At 34.1% G+C, this 14,005-nt stretch overlaps 1 protein-coding gene across 2 annotated transcripts in view; it reads right to left on the bottom strand.

The window, feature by feature from the left end:
- Positions 1 to 279: 279 nt before the first annotated feature.
- Positions 280 to 14,005, bottom strand: part of LOC105459620 (43 kDa receptor-associated protein of the synapse homolog) — a 16,889-nt gene continuing 3,163 nt past the window's right edge. Inside the window, exons 2-10 of one of the 2 annotated variants that reach the window (XM_011705789.1) lie at positions 10,416 to 10,632; positions 6,726 to 6,877; positions 6,216 to 6,362; positions 5,688 to 5,847; positions 4,936 to 5,136; positions 4,470 to 4,568; positions 2,118 to 2,324; positions 845 to 1,044; positions 280 to 657 (exon numbers count right to left, since the gene is read on the bottom strand). In XM_011705789.1, coding sequence (XP_011704091.1) covers positions 450 to 657; positions 845 to 1,044; positions 2,118 to 2,324; positions 4,470 to 4,568; positions 4,936 to 5,136; positions 5,688 to 5,847; positions 6,216 to 6,362; positions 6,726 to 6,877; positions 10,416 to 10,632 — 1,591 coding nt within the window. In that variant the 3' untranslated portion in view covers positions 280 to 449. The remainder of the gene's footprint in view (positions 658 to 844; positions 1,045 to 2,117; positions 2,325 to 4,469; positions 4,569 to 4,935; positions 5,137 to 5,687; positions 5,848 to 6,215; positions 6,363 to 6,725; positions 6,878 to 10,415; positions 10,633 to 14,005) is intronic. The other variant, XM_011705790.1, reaches the window with a different exon arrangement.

Here is a 14,005-nt window from a genome sequence, read left to right as displayed (position 1 = left end):
TGTGTATAGCACTTAATATATATAGCAGTGCTCTAAAGAGTACTGTAAAAACTGTTAAAACAAACTGTCAAATCCGTAATATAAATTAATAATTGGAAAGGTTTTACATAGCATATATTTTTTGCGTTTTCTTAATCATCAGAAAAAAAGCGATTTTTAAAAAATATAATAAGTATCAAATAGACCTAAAAGCGTCTAATTATTTTGATTACCTGTTAATTTATATAATAATTTCCAAATTCGTTGGGAAAGAGGGGTAGTAATATTCAACAGTCTGGATCTCGAGGCGTGCACTTTTTTATTGCCATTAAATCTTTTTTTGTATCGTACTACTTTCCTTTGGCTTTCTTATCTTCCACATTATAATTCCTTAAAATTATCTAATCGCATGCGGATACCAACGCGTTAAAATAAACGAAATCTGTCGCGTGTTGTTTTTTTTTATTTTTTTAAACACTACTCGTCGCATGAGAGTCCTCAAGTGTTGCTAGGCTGCTGGCCCTCAATGACGCCAGGCTCAAGGAACTATGATTTAGAGTATTCATGCCGTGAGGATCTTCGCAATGCAGGTACAGCCGTGAACTGACAGACTTATGGCAATCGGGGCATAAACGTTTCTTCTTCTTGTCACGTCTCTTCAAGATGTCGTATGCGCATCTGCCAAATGCATGGTTGCACGAGAAAATAAGGACAGGAAAAATATTCTTTTGAAAAAGAATTGGCAATTAAAATTTTACACAACATTACAATTGATTTTCCAATGTTATATTATACTTAATTCTTGCTTTAGTTTCTGTTTCTTAACGGAAAAAGTAAGTTCCTGAAATTTTTCCGCGTGTCTTACCGAGCGTGTAATATATGGGAGCAAGGTAATGCTTCTAGGGAATCAGCTTCCAGACCGAATGGTTCATTGCAGCTTCCGCATCGTAACTCCAAATCTTCTTCCATCGCAGTCGCCAATCTCTCGTAATGTCCCTTTTGTTCCTCATCTCCCAAAGACCCATAAATTCTCGACAACCTGGACCTGACTGTTCGCACCAGTAGCTGTAAACAATCAGATTCTCGTAATCTTATTTTGAACGTATACCTTTCTCGCAGAAAATTAACGTAAAGTGATATATTACAGTGATATTTTTTTAGTGGCATTGCATGTATATATGTTATAGAATGTATAGAGGTACCTCTGTTTCTTTCCTTTTTTCCTTTTGCAAGAATTTAAAGTTTCTTTGAATAAAAATTTAAATATTCTTTGATTAATAACCCTTGGTTTTATTGTATGCAGAAAAGACACGATACGATAATTAAATTATAAATAGCGAAATATTGCTTACATATAGGTAGCGTCTTAATTCGCAAACTAACAAATAATCTTTATTGAGTCTTGTTGGGCATCACCGACGAAGCCGCATATTTTACGTTAGATATTGGTTGCGTGTACAGCGTCAAAATGGAGAACCGGCTCCATTGATTCGTAGACATAAATAGCGCGAAGATTCGCGTGGTGTGAGTATGATAATATATGCATGGAATACTTGTGTGACGTACCAGCGGCGTTGTAATGCCGATAGCTCTTTCGGTATTTCATTGGAACTCGTAGTGGACTTTATTATGAGGCGTATGGATAAACAATGCATACAAAGCACGCTCGACTATTCTCGGTCGTAGCTTATATTCAATTACTGATGCTTTTGCATTTCAAATTCGTCACAAAATATTGCAAGATAAGAGAAAGTTTGTTTATTCAAATAAAATTCTTGTAGCAAGAGTGGACCAGATTATTCTAAATCGCTAAATCTAACAATAAGCCGATTTCTAAAATCTACATGGAATTAACTTTTCCTTCGGCACATTCGACTCGTTGCAAGTCAGCGAACGGGAAACTTCACGCATTTATTTCGAATTCCGTTGATCCTCAAAGGCTAGAGGAAAGGAAAAAAAAAACTCCCAAGTTTTCTGGTATCTGGCAGAAGAGAGGAAATTGATTTCATAGAGAGACAGAGAGCATCGCTCTTCTCTGGTTCTCCAGCTTTCCTCCTCTGTCCTTTCTCTTTCTCTCAGTTTCTGTGAAATAGAAGGAACATGCGTCACAAAATCCGCGATCTGTATTGGCAGTTTACCTTGGCGCCAACCGATCCCGCCACTTCTAGAAGCCTAGTATTGAACTCGAGGGGTCTGCAATTGCATATCTTGTGCTGAAGCCTGAGAGCTTCCAGGCATCTCGCCGCGCCGTCCATCGCTTCCATCTGGCACAGTCGATCGCCGGTCGCGGCCGCCGAGCCCATCGCGCTCTCGTACTGTCGGAACGCTTTCTGCAAAATGTCAATCTTTATCTCACCGATGTTATCGTTCTAATAAGCGGACCGGCGTACGCGATGCGTGAACTAAAGGCTAATTGTATATGCATCGCGATCGCCAACTAAAAGACATTAAATTCAACAGGCAGCTTCTATCGCTCAAAAGCACAATCCTATGTGGCATTCGCATAAAGCAGCAAATGAAGTAAATATGGTTATTAATGTTTGTGATGATGTTTATCATTTTAATATATTGATTTGAACGGAAAATTCGTTCCATTTTTTTTTATATTTGTACTAGTGTCATATTTCCGTTCAACCCAATATATATAAATATTATATGACTTTATTTGTATTGGGGTAGATAGAAAGCTTAATATGTGATGTACTTAACAACATCATAATAACGTAATAATTTAATAAATTATGTGAAATTTTATCAAATAATTAATTTGTAATTTTATTTCGAATTTTTATTTAAATAGAGAGTTTATTATTTTCTATTTTGATAAATAACAATTAACATACAAAAAATTTTAATACATAAAATTACTAAAATGATTTGATATTCTTCAGTTTTTCAAAATTTGTTTATATTTTTATGTAAAGTTATAATTTAAACGTATAATAAATTAAACGTATTACATTAAATATATATTTATATCTGATCTTAGAATTACAGGTTATATCAATCAAGTGCATATTCGATTAATTTTTAAAGTCTTTTATTACAAGAATGAAGCTTTATTCACAAATAAATTTGTTATCGATTTATTTTAAGAGAATCACCGCCTTTTTGATTGTACCACTTGTATTTCGGCCTACTCTCTATACATTTATTCATTTCTATTTAGAGAAATTAATATAAATTAACACATACAACTAATATTTAATTTATAATTTTACATTTACTATTTTACTATATAGATTTATATTATAATGTATGCAATAACGCTATTATTATAAAAATAAATTTGTTTACTTTATCAATTTGACGTAACAATTTTCTGTAGACATTTTGTTCATTTATTATTCATGGTTCATTTATTATTTATATCAGTTTATTAATTATATCACTTGACTTACGAGTGAATTTGTATGAAACAAAGAATAATTTTTTTTCTTACACATTTATTTTTTATTTAGTTGAGATATTATTGAAAACCTTGGTTTTCTTTTTTGCCATATATAGAATTACATTCTGCGAATTAAATTAAAATGAATTGTTTCTAACATATTCAATTTTTTTAATTCTTCAAATGCAAGAATAATTTTAAAGTCTTTTTACACACACGCACACATACAAAGTTTTTTTTCTTAAAAATGAGGCTTCACTAAAAAAAAATAATTTGTTTTATTATTTCAATTTATTTTGAACTCACTTTTAAAATCACTTCCTTTTCGGTTGTATTACATATTTTGAGCCACCCCGTATACAAATGTGAAACATCAAAGATATATATAATATATCATTTTATGTAGATTTTTTTTATAGTAACATTTCAAAATCTTAATTTAATAATTGGTCACAAATATTACATTTCAATATTCTGTTCCTTCAAAGTGGACATTTTCAAAATTTTGTTGTTCACTTTTTAAGTTTTCAACTTTCAAAGAGTTTTGTAGCAACAAAACAAAACGAAAGCGGTATGCGTCGCAAGCGTGTTACAGTGTTAAAATCGCTTTTACAACATGCGTGACATGCAAAAGAACGTTTCGCGTTTATGGTATTTTTTTTTATCGCCGATGACAGTAACAATGTTGGAACGAACAATGAGGCTGTGAATGGTTCTGATAGCATCGTAGCACTTGACGTGAATACCGATAAAAAAATCTATCTGTAGAAACGTTTTTGATGCAATATGCAAATGGATATATTGGCGTTATAGTTTCTATGCGTGATCACACATTTCTATTGCGTGATCACACATTTCAATTTTTACATATAAATATTTGAAAAAGAAAAGGCTCCATCCTCAAATTATCCATTGTGCTTTTAGCTAATTTAGCCACGAGAATCGTATTATACGTAATGTATTTATAATTGTATACATCTGTAATTGACATGATTAAAAAAAGAACCAGGTGAAAATATTACTCGCGATATCATTGTTGGAAAATTCAATGTGAAAGCTAAAGAAAAGGCACACTGACAACTTAGAGTAAATTACTCACATTTATATCCGACTTCTTTCTGTAAATGTCCCCCATTATGCGGATGCTTCGAGCGTAACTGGCCTGGTCGCCAGAAACCAGCGATAATCGCGTTGCTTCCTGCACAATGCATAAATGACAGTTGATATGATCGGTTAAATCGTATTATTGTGGTATCGATTAGCCAATACAATCTTCTCTGTCAAACATCCCCGATAAATTATGCAACACGATTTGCGTGGAATTTCTTCTTCAAAAATATCAATAGTGCCTTTGACAAGGCATGTATGTATAATTGTCACGTGATTGAGCAAGGAATTGCGAGATTAAAAATTAACGTTCGTGGAAAAATTCGCAATATCTTCGAAGAAACCGTTTAATGATTTAAGCCGTTTAACGGGACACAGTTTTGTGCTGATTTCTATCTTTGATCTGAACGACGAACGAAGTTTCTTCTCTTTCGAGCAATTTTAAGTTGGAACTTTACCGAGCAGTAATCATGAGCATCGCCGAGTTCGCCCTTTTTCCTGAGCGCCGCGGCCATTTGTAATAACGCTGCCCTGTGATGACGCGAATTCAGATCTCCCAGCTGTAAACTTCTGGAGAGATCGTAAGCTCTCGCCGCGTATCTAGCGCTCTTGTCCGCGTCCTGTAATCTGCAGAAGAGTTCCGAGAGACCGACGTACACCTGGAAAAGAAATTGCACGTAATCAAAGTAGGTAGTCACTATCGTGAACGGACGGACTAAGAGATTACTATAACAAAAAAAAATTTCTACGGGCCTTCGGATATATTTTACAAATGAAAGAAAAGAAAATAGTATTAAAACGTTTTAGTTACTATCTAATCTACGTTTCTTTTTTTTGTTATGAAGAGAGAATTTCAACAAAAAATAAGAATGTTTCTTTCATTACAAATTCATTATGTTACAAAATATAGTTTTTACACTATTTTTTTGGAGTATTAATTCCAGAAAGAATTGAATCGAGTATTCAGATAACGCCAAGTGCACGACGTGAGTTAAAGATGCAGCTAATCGACTATTCGAGGAATGAAATAAAAATCAGGCGATATACGAAAAACAGGGGGACTCGGCTCATTTTGCAAAAAAAATACAACTGCTGCTTTTCTAATCGTTTTTCTGCGCCGTTCGTTAATTAACAAACAACACGGCAATAATGCGCGCTTATGGTACTCGTGCGAAAGAGGAAACTAGCGAACAAAGGGACACCTAATTACCTGCAGTTCTAAGGAGGGATCTTGAATGGAGTGGGCGATTTTGTGGGCTCTTTGAAACGCTTCCAAGGCTTTACAGAATCCTGCTAGCTCTAAGTGGACTCTGCCTACGGTTAAGTGAACTAATCCAGCAGTCGCGCACTGATCACACTCGTTATACAAGCTGCGAGAATGCAAAATCATAGATATTAGCACAATACACACATATACACACGTTAGGTAGTCAGTGAAGTCATCACTTAAACAATTTACGTCACATTCGGCTATTGATTACGAAGGACTCGATTATCCCTCCTCAAACTTAGAACACACTGTCGCCACTGAGTTCAGTTATGACACATTAATCAAAGGTTGCACATGGATGCATTTCCCATATCAACTCGTATCGACACTTTATCAACAACTACTGTCTGTATTACAATAGCATAGGAACACAGGTATGTACGTTACGCGCGTATTTTTAGATTTCTCGAAAGTTGACGTTACATTCGTTTACGAATAGGTCGTATGGCATATGAAAGAGATTCAAACCTGTGCCGAGCGTAATCTAACGCTCTATCCAGGGCGCCTAATCTCTCGTGAGCCCTGGCCAAATTCAAATACGCTTCTGCCCGCATGTTCGGCGAATCCAACTCCTCGGAAATGCATAATTGCTTGTTACCGAATTCGATACTGTCTCTGAAAGGAGAAAAATCACACGATGGAAGAATCGCGGCGTTAGGAGCATATATCATCCTTATAGAGAGGAAAAAAGATACAGTGATAAAACAGTTGTAAAACCAGATAATTAACGCTTAGTTACTTTTAAACGGGATATTGGACAATCTTAATGTATTAATTTTTAATAATATATCATAAATATATACTTGTGTAATACTTTTTATATATAAAAATAAATATATCGATTTAGTTTTTTTTCTAGACTACTTTTAGTAATTAATGCGGATAACACGTTTCACTTTACGTTTGTACATGCAAATAACGCAAACAAGTGTGACAAAGAAAAAACTGGGAAACATTACAACCTATACTATGATCTACCTGTATTTGCCCCAATCCATGTACGCCTGATACAAGTAACCGAGAAGAGCGAATTTATCCTCGCGATGTCTGATACTCTTCAAGGCGCCCCTCCATTTCCTAACCGCGGCTTGTTGTTTATGAGCCCTATACAATTTCAAGCCTTGCTCCACCTGGGTCATAAAAAATAATGGAATTTCAGTACACTGCGTGTTCTTGTTCGCTGATTTATCTTTTTGCTGATTTATGTGCTGATTTATTTATCGCATAACGGTCACAAAGAATGTTAACGAGCTCGGACGCCGCGGGTAGGAAGATGAAACTTTTATATATTAATAATTTATCGCCCTTTTAAATTTAAAATTACTCATCTATGAAATTTACATCCCGTGATTTAATACCTTAATCTCGATAAGTTCTTGATTTTCCGCCGATTGCACGCGTCCTTGTGCCTGGACTATTTATCGGATATCCAGCACATTTCCTCATATCAACTATAGTCAGAGGCCGCACGACTAACGAGGCCTTGAAATCGATGCTCATGAAATTGACATTGAGTTAATAACGGCCCTCTTAAGCAGAGATGCAATGTTCAAGAGCGTATGGGCAAGAGGAAATTACGCACACTATTAATACAGGCAATATTAATAGACGATAATTATAAAACGATGATTAAATTCGTTGTTTATGAATTACAATGTAATTTCACGAAGCACAATGTGTATAGCTGTATGTATACAATTCTATATATCTCATATAATTCGTATTATAATTCTCTCGTGAGAAGAAATAAGAATATAAGAAATTTAACGTTTTCTCTTTACAAAAAAAGAGCCCTTCAAAAATAGCGTTGTACAAGGCGTGTTTAAAAAAATAAGTGTTGATAAGCCTGCAGTAAAAAAAGAACCAATTGAGATAAAAAATATTTATCACTGAAATAAATAAACTTCTACCTAACTTTACTTTTCTATGTAGTCGTTCTACATATCGGTTTTTTTTCTAAGCACTAGAGCACAAGCTTTTTTATGTCCTTTACATAGAAATCCGCCGCCGTCTGGGAGTCCAGCACAGCTGCTTTCAACTTCTCATTCTCCTCGATCCGTTAAAAACCAAACCACTTCTTGAGGTGGAGGAAAATGTGAAAATCATTTGGTGCAAGGTACAATTTATACGGAAAATGCTCGAAGATTTCCCATTTAAAGTGCTAAATTTCTTGCAATGTGCACAATGCGTTAAGCTACAATTCACGCTTATTCGTGAAAGAGAATGATTCTTTATGTCAATGCACATTTCACGTTTTCATTCATCTCGCGGAACATGTTTCTCAACGGTTCAAGAAGAATGAAAACTTAAAAGCAGCGGTGCTGGACAGGCTGAATTTCCAGGTATAGCGAATTTCTATACAGTAAGCATATAAAATTGCGTCAGTATAAAAAACATTTAGAAAAAAGCAATGACGTTATAGAAAAGTAAAGTAGGTATAGATGTTATTTTTATAAGTAATAAAATCTTTTTATAATTCAACAGTCTTTATTTTTGAAAGGCACTTGTATAAATTAAATTGATGGAAGATATTCCACAAATTTTGTTTATATTTTTCTAAATTTCTTGAGGAAAAATTTTTAAATCATTATTTGATTTGTTTCATTATAGTATTACACAAGAAAAAATTAATCTATAATGTTAAAAGCAAAATTATATCATATATGTATGTAACTGATTGTGAGACAGAGAGTAACATACACATCGTACAACTATATTTTAAACTGACAAATTTGAATTTACTTAAATTGCCACTTACAAGTGGATAAACTCATGTTTACATAACACTGCTCAATTGTACGTCTTGTAAAACGGGCTTCAGGTGAGAGAGATAGCTCCCCTATCCAGGAAGAAGAAGTCACGATACGTGTTATGGTCTTTATCACGCAGCAATAGCCCTACCGTAGATAATACGAGCAAAGGTAGAAGGCCGTATCGATTAGACCATGAACTTTGTCCCTGGTAGATTAAACTTTACGATAAAGTATATAAATAGCCTCGTAAGGCATATAAAAATGTATCCACGTGCGTGTACATGACCGAGATACGTAATTTATGTTCATTACAATTATACATATCGTGAAATAAAGGTTCATACATCTGTTCATTTGTCATATCTCGGCAATCTTGCGAAATATCAAGAAATGCGATCTCAAGTCGTCTCAAGAACAAAGTAATAATAGTAATAAGCAGAAGTATATTAATGGTAGTATTCAGAAAAACGGAATCAATTTTACATGCGAGGTTGCATGCGAATAAATCTTAATTTGCTTATAATCATTAACATTACAAATATCGGAGAAAGAGCAGAATTTATCTTTAGACAATTGTTTTTGAGACAATTTTCTCTCTCTCTGTCTCTCTCTCCACTAAAATATTAATAATTATAATTAAAAATACTAGTAATTTAACAATTTATATAAATTATAAATTGCGATTATTAAATGTAACAAAAAATTAAATTTTTGCAGTCAGAAAATTTTGCATAGAAAATAAAAAAAGAGAAAACCATGATTTTTGATAATAATTTTTCAATCAATAATGTAATCCGGCAATATGACTTTTATGCTTTTCTATAGTTTCGCCTTTCGATTGAGTTATCGTAGCTTTGATTGACTAAACGTAAACGCAAATTATGCTTGTTACTACATGAAGCAGGCATCATGAATAAGCTGTCAGGCGCGAGACGCGAAATCATAAGTTTCTCTGAGTGAAACGCATCCAGAACGGTAAACACAGTACGACCGGTACTTCGGTTTTAGTGGTTACGAAAGGATAGCGTGACCGCAGCTACGGCATGCACATCGTGAACTTGACAGTGACCGATAAAGCATACTCGTCCGCGAAATACGCTTCGTTATATAGTTGTCATGACCCGTCGTTTACTTGAGAGGGTCCTCAGATACTCGTTTGACATATTACACCCTCGATCGCTTTGACACGTTAAACGGGTTCAGCCGTGATCGGTCGAGTAATAGTTTAAAGAATCAATTATAATTGAATTAATTTGTAAGATCATTAATAATTCGGTGAGTGTTATTATGGCGTCCAGCCAATTCCGCTTCTAAGCGCGTTTGTCTAAAATTATAATCGCCTCTTGCGTTTCGAGATAAAACACTTGGCACGCCTTTCGAAGTAAGAGCTTTATTAATAAATTGATACTTGAATAGAAATGAAACATTAGGTATTAAAATATCATAAATAATGGTGACGTTACATCTATTGCAGGCGCAACATTTACATCTGATGCATCTCTGTAATATTTTACTCGCGTTTGTAGTTCGGAATTGTAATAAAATAACAAAATAATATTATTTTGATAAATATGAATTTATAATCGTTATATTTTTCTCATATTTTTTATGCATATTATTTTTATAATTTTTTATACATATATTGATCAAACGATTAGTTAATATTACTAATTTAATGTATTCAACTTAATTAAAAGCTTACTATATTAACTATATTAACGGTGAATTAAAAGATTAGTACATCAACTTAATTAAAAGCTTAGTATACATCTTTTTACATGATCAAAATTTATTAGATGTAATTTTGTAAGACTCTTATATATCGGAGATCATCTGTCTAAATTTAACCTTCATAACATTCATTTCTATTTGTCCCATGAAAATTAAAAAGAGTAGATACATTACGAATACTTACCCTCCTTCGTGCTAATTGTTGATCGAGCCGTTTTCTGCAGCTTATGAGACACTCCCATATACTAGTACCCGACCTGCCATTTTGGTAGTGATTATTACCGTTGCCATTTTGATGCCGATAATCCTCTTCGGTGAACTCGCAGACGTCGAGTGGATGTCTCGAGCCATCAGGGCTACCCAACAGCGCGGTCGCCGAGAGCTGATGACTCGCCGATCCGCTGTAAATTTTCGAAACGTACAATGATGCATGCCATGGAAATGGATAATGGTTCAAATATTATAACTCTTTAGATAAAATGATACAATTATCGGCCACTTAATACCTTAACCACTCGATGTTTCGTTATAAATTTGATATTTCGCTGTTTTTCAATTCTACAAGCCCCAAAATATTCGCTATAAAATTCTCAAAGGTATTATTTGTTTCATAAATATGTATATCACGCGAAACCATTAAAAAATATTAAAATTATAAAGTAGAGGATATTGATATCATATATGATTTATATATTATCGGAAAATCTGTTTAAGCGATGATTACCATCGCTGACTATTTATTTAAAGATAGCAAAGATCTCTCCGACTTGAAAGAGAGCAGCCATGGAATTTCATACTCTCCGTAAAATCCGATGAAAGGAATTTAAAGAAGACGTAACCGAGCGCTGTGTGATATTTTCACAACATCGATCGCTTAAGTTCTGTAGGAATTCTGAAATTGTTCTCTCGCGCTCGGGTGATTTATACTTGCGATATAATAGTAGAATAGTCTTCTCTTTCTCGACATTTGCATATGTCGACAACACATATAAAGTTGCACAGTAAATTAATGTGTGTGAAAATCACATTATAAAATAAACACGTTATAAGATAAAAATCATATTATAAATCACCCGAGAAATTACGAAAACATTTGAATATCGTGATAAAAAGAAAACTTTGAAGTTGACACTACTTGATGTATATATGTCGCAGGCTTTTTGTATAATCAGCCTTTTTGGATAACGCCAAGAAAACTAACCCAAACCTAACCCTAACCCAAACCATTTTCGAAGGCGTTATGCAAAAAGGCGTCTTTTTGCAAAGAGGCTAGCCTTTTTGCAAAAAGGCTGATTATACAAAAAGGCTGCTATATATACACAGTTATTCTTTTTCTGAGATTGTGTATTTCTTAGAAATATCTTGCAAAAAAATATTCTCTTTATGTTATTATATTTATATTACGTATGTACACGTATTATTATTATTATATTAATTATTTTTTTTATTTGCTTTACAACTCACATTGGTGTCGTAAGTGTCAATCGAATCAATTGATATGATTTACAGTCTATATATTATACAATATACGTATGAATATTATCTTTAAGAGTATTGTTAATTTTTCTATTAACACGCTACAGCGATTCGTACAATATTGGAAAATGTGATTGAACTATCATTTTGGATGTAATGCTTCTCACCCTATAGTCAATATCTCGCGAGTGCGTGTCAAACGTCCGTGTTATATGATAGATGTGGGCAACTGACCTCCTATAGGTTCTATGCGCAGACTCTTAATTTATTTCTAGGACGAACGGAAGGAGCACGCAGAGATAAACCGCTTTTGGCTGCCGTCCCAGAGGTTGAGTTTGCAAACTGCGCGTTAGGGAAGTTACAAGGTACACAGGGTATCCCATATGTAGCTACCGCATCGCTCTTCACTTATGAATTTCTGGATCAATTCGTTCTCAGTCGCGAGGGCGAAATTTTTCTCTCTGAAAATTTTATTTCACTATGCGACCCAGTTCTTAAAGCGAGCTCGGTTATCTTTTGGACGGTAATTGGTTATATCTAAAATGTTGAATCAAGGCACGTTACAATTCGCATAAAATTAAATAAAATATGTATAAGGTTTAATTACCATCTCTGCGAAATTGGTCCATCAAAAAGCCAAATTTAATTGCTCGTAATTCCAGAGGCGTATTATTATTTTACCTTTTCATAAAAAAAAAAAAAAAAGAAAAACGACTCCATATTGATCGAACTCTCTCTAGGTGAAAGGTAACGAAATATGTCTGGGACACCCTGTGTAGAATCATAGTTCTTACCTACCCTACCGCAATGCGACCATTTCACATTTGCTCTAGATCCCAGAAAACTGAACTTTATTTGTATTCTTTTTCTTTCAATTCTGTGCTGAGAGCGAAACTCTTTACCAGAACACTCGCCCTGAATTACGATCATCAACTACACTTTCTCCTTACTTTTTTATTCTTTTTTTTTAATATATTAGAATACCAAATGATATTTTATGACATGGTTTTGCGTTTTACATATTTACATATATTTGAACATTAATGAGAATGTTGATCAATATTAATGTCCTCTCGATATATTTCAATATATCTCTATCCAAGCTCTATATTATACAATAAAAAGGTTTTTATAAGTAAATAATTCTAATCTTATCATGTATAAATAATTTATTTACCAAGTATATTTATGATATTAGATCACGTTTCTTTCATACATATATATCTTTCTAAAAGTATCTCATTGGTTTTTATAATTGCCAATATCTGCCTTCAAAAGAAGACTACTGTCTTCATAACAAAAATAACAACTTTTTAAATTAAAAAAGCTGCAGTTCGATACATCAAGGAAACCACCACATAATCCGCATACATTTTTGTCGAAAAATATAGCGAGTATTAATCAGTAATCATGTGACGTTAGAACTAATTAAGGTAACCGATCACAAAAGAGAACTATCTCGTGCCTGACGCTCGATAGAAACCCCGTGAGAATCACGCCCCGTCGCAAATTACTTTCCACTCCCGCTAAAGTTCTCCCCAAAACAGTCGCGTGCCTGTGCGCGCGCGCATACCCGTTTGTGCCTCGGTGTGTATGTGTGTATACAAGCCCGTATCGTGTAAAGCGAAGAGTATACGACACTCTATCGCTTTCCCACCACGTTCGCTAGGTGGGCGAGGCACCTGCGACCTCTTTTGCTGACCCATTTACGAGCTACGAGATACGGTACGGCGTTGCGATTCTAAGTGGAAAATCGAACCATCCTCTGGTTCTTCCACGCGTCGAGGTCGATCAACGAAATACAAGGCATCTGCCCTTGCCATCTCTCTAGGCCTTCCACTTCTCTTAAGCATCCTGTTCTTGCTTGATCTCGTAATGACTTTATGCGAAAATCGTATGAAGCCTGCATAGATACTATATTCTAATTAGCGTGCAAAATGCCATAATCAAATACTCATAATCAATTAACGTATATTATTATAATCATATAGGATTTCTGATTCACAATTGTTTCGGTTTTCATATTGTAAATTATGCTTGTATACAACGCGTTCTGCTTATCACAAAGATTACCAAAATAACACCCGGAAAAACATTTAATAGTAAATTTCATAGTAAATTACATTCCTGCGATATTACTTTTGCATTATTACTTTCTAAGAAATCGATATGTAATTTTTTTATATAATTTTCCAACTCTTTTAGTGATTTCTCTAAATATCAAATAATTTTTTAGAAATATACAAGAAAGTAATTTTTTTAATTACTCTTTTATTACGTTAATTAGCAAAATAAAGA

Source organism: Wasmannia auropunctata, unplaced genomic scaffold, assembly GCF_000956235.1.
Source record: "Wasmannia auropunctata unplaced genomic scaffold, wasmannia.A_1.0 LD334174.1, whole genome shotgun sequence".
In the NCBI taxonomy this organism is placed as follows: Eukaryota; Metazoa; Arthropoda; class Insecta; order Hymenoptera; family Formicidae; genus Wasmannia; species Wasmannia auropunctata.
The sequence above is the reverse complement of the archived record's forward strand: the minus strand, read 5'-3'. Positions and strand labels throughout refer to the sequence as shown.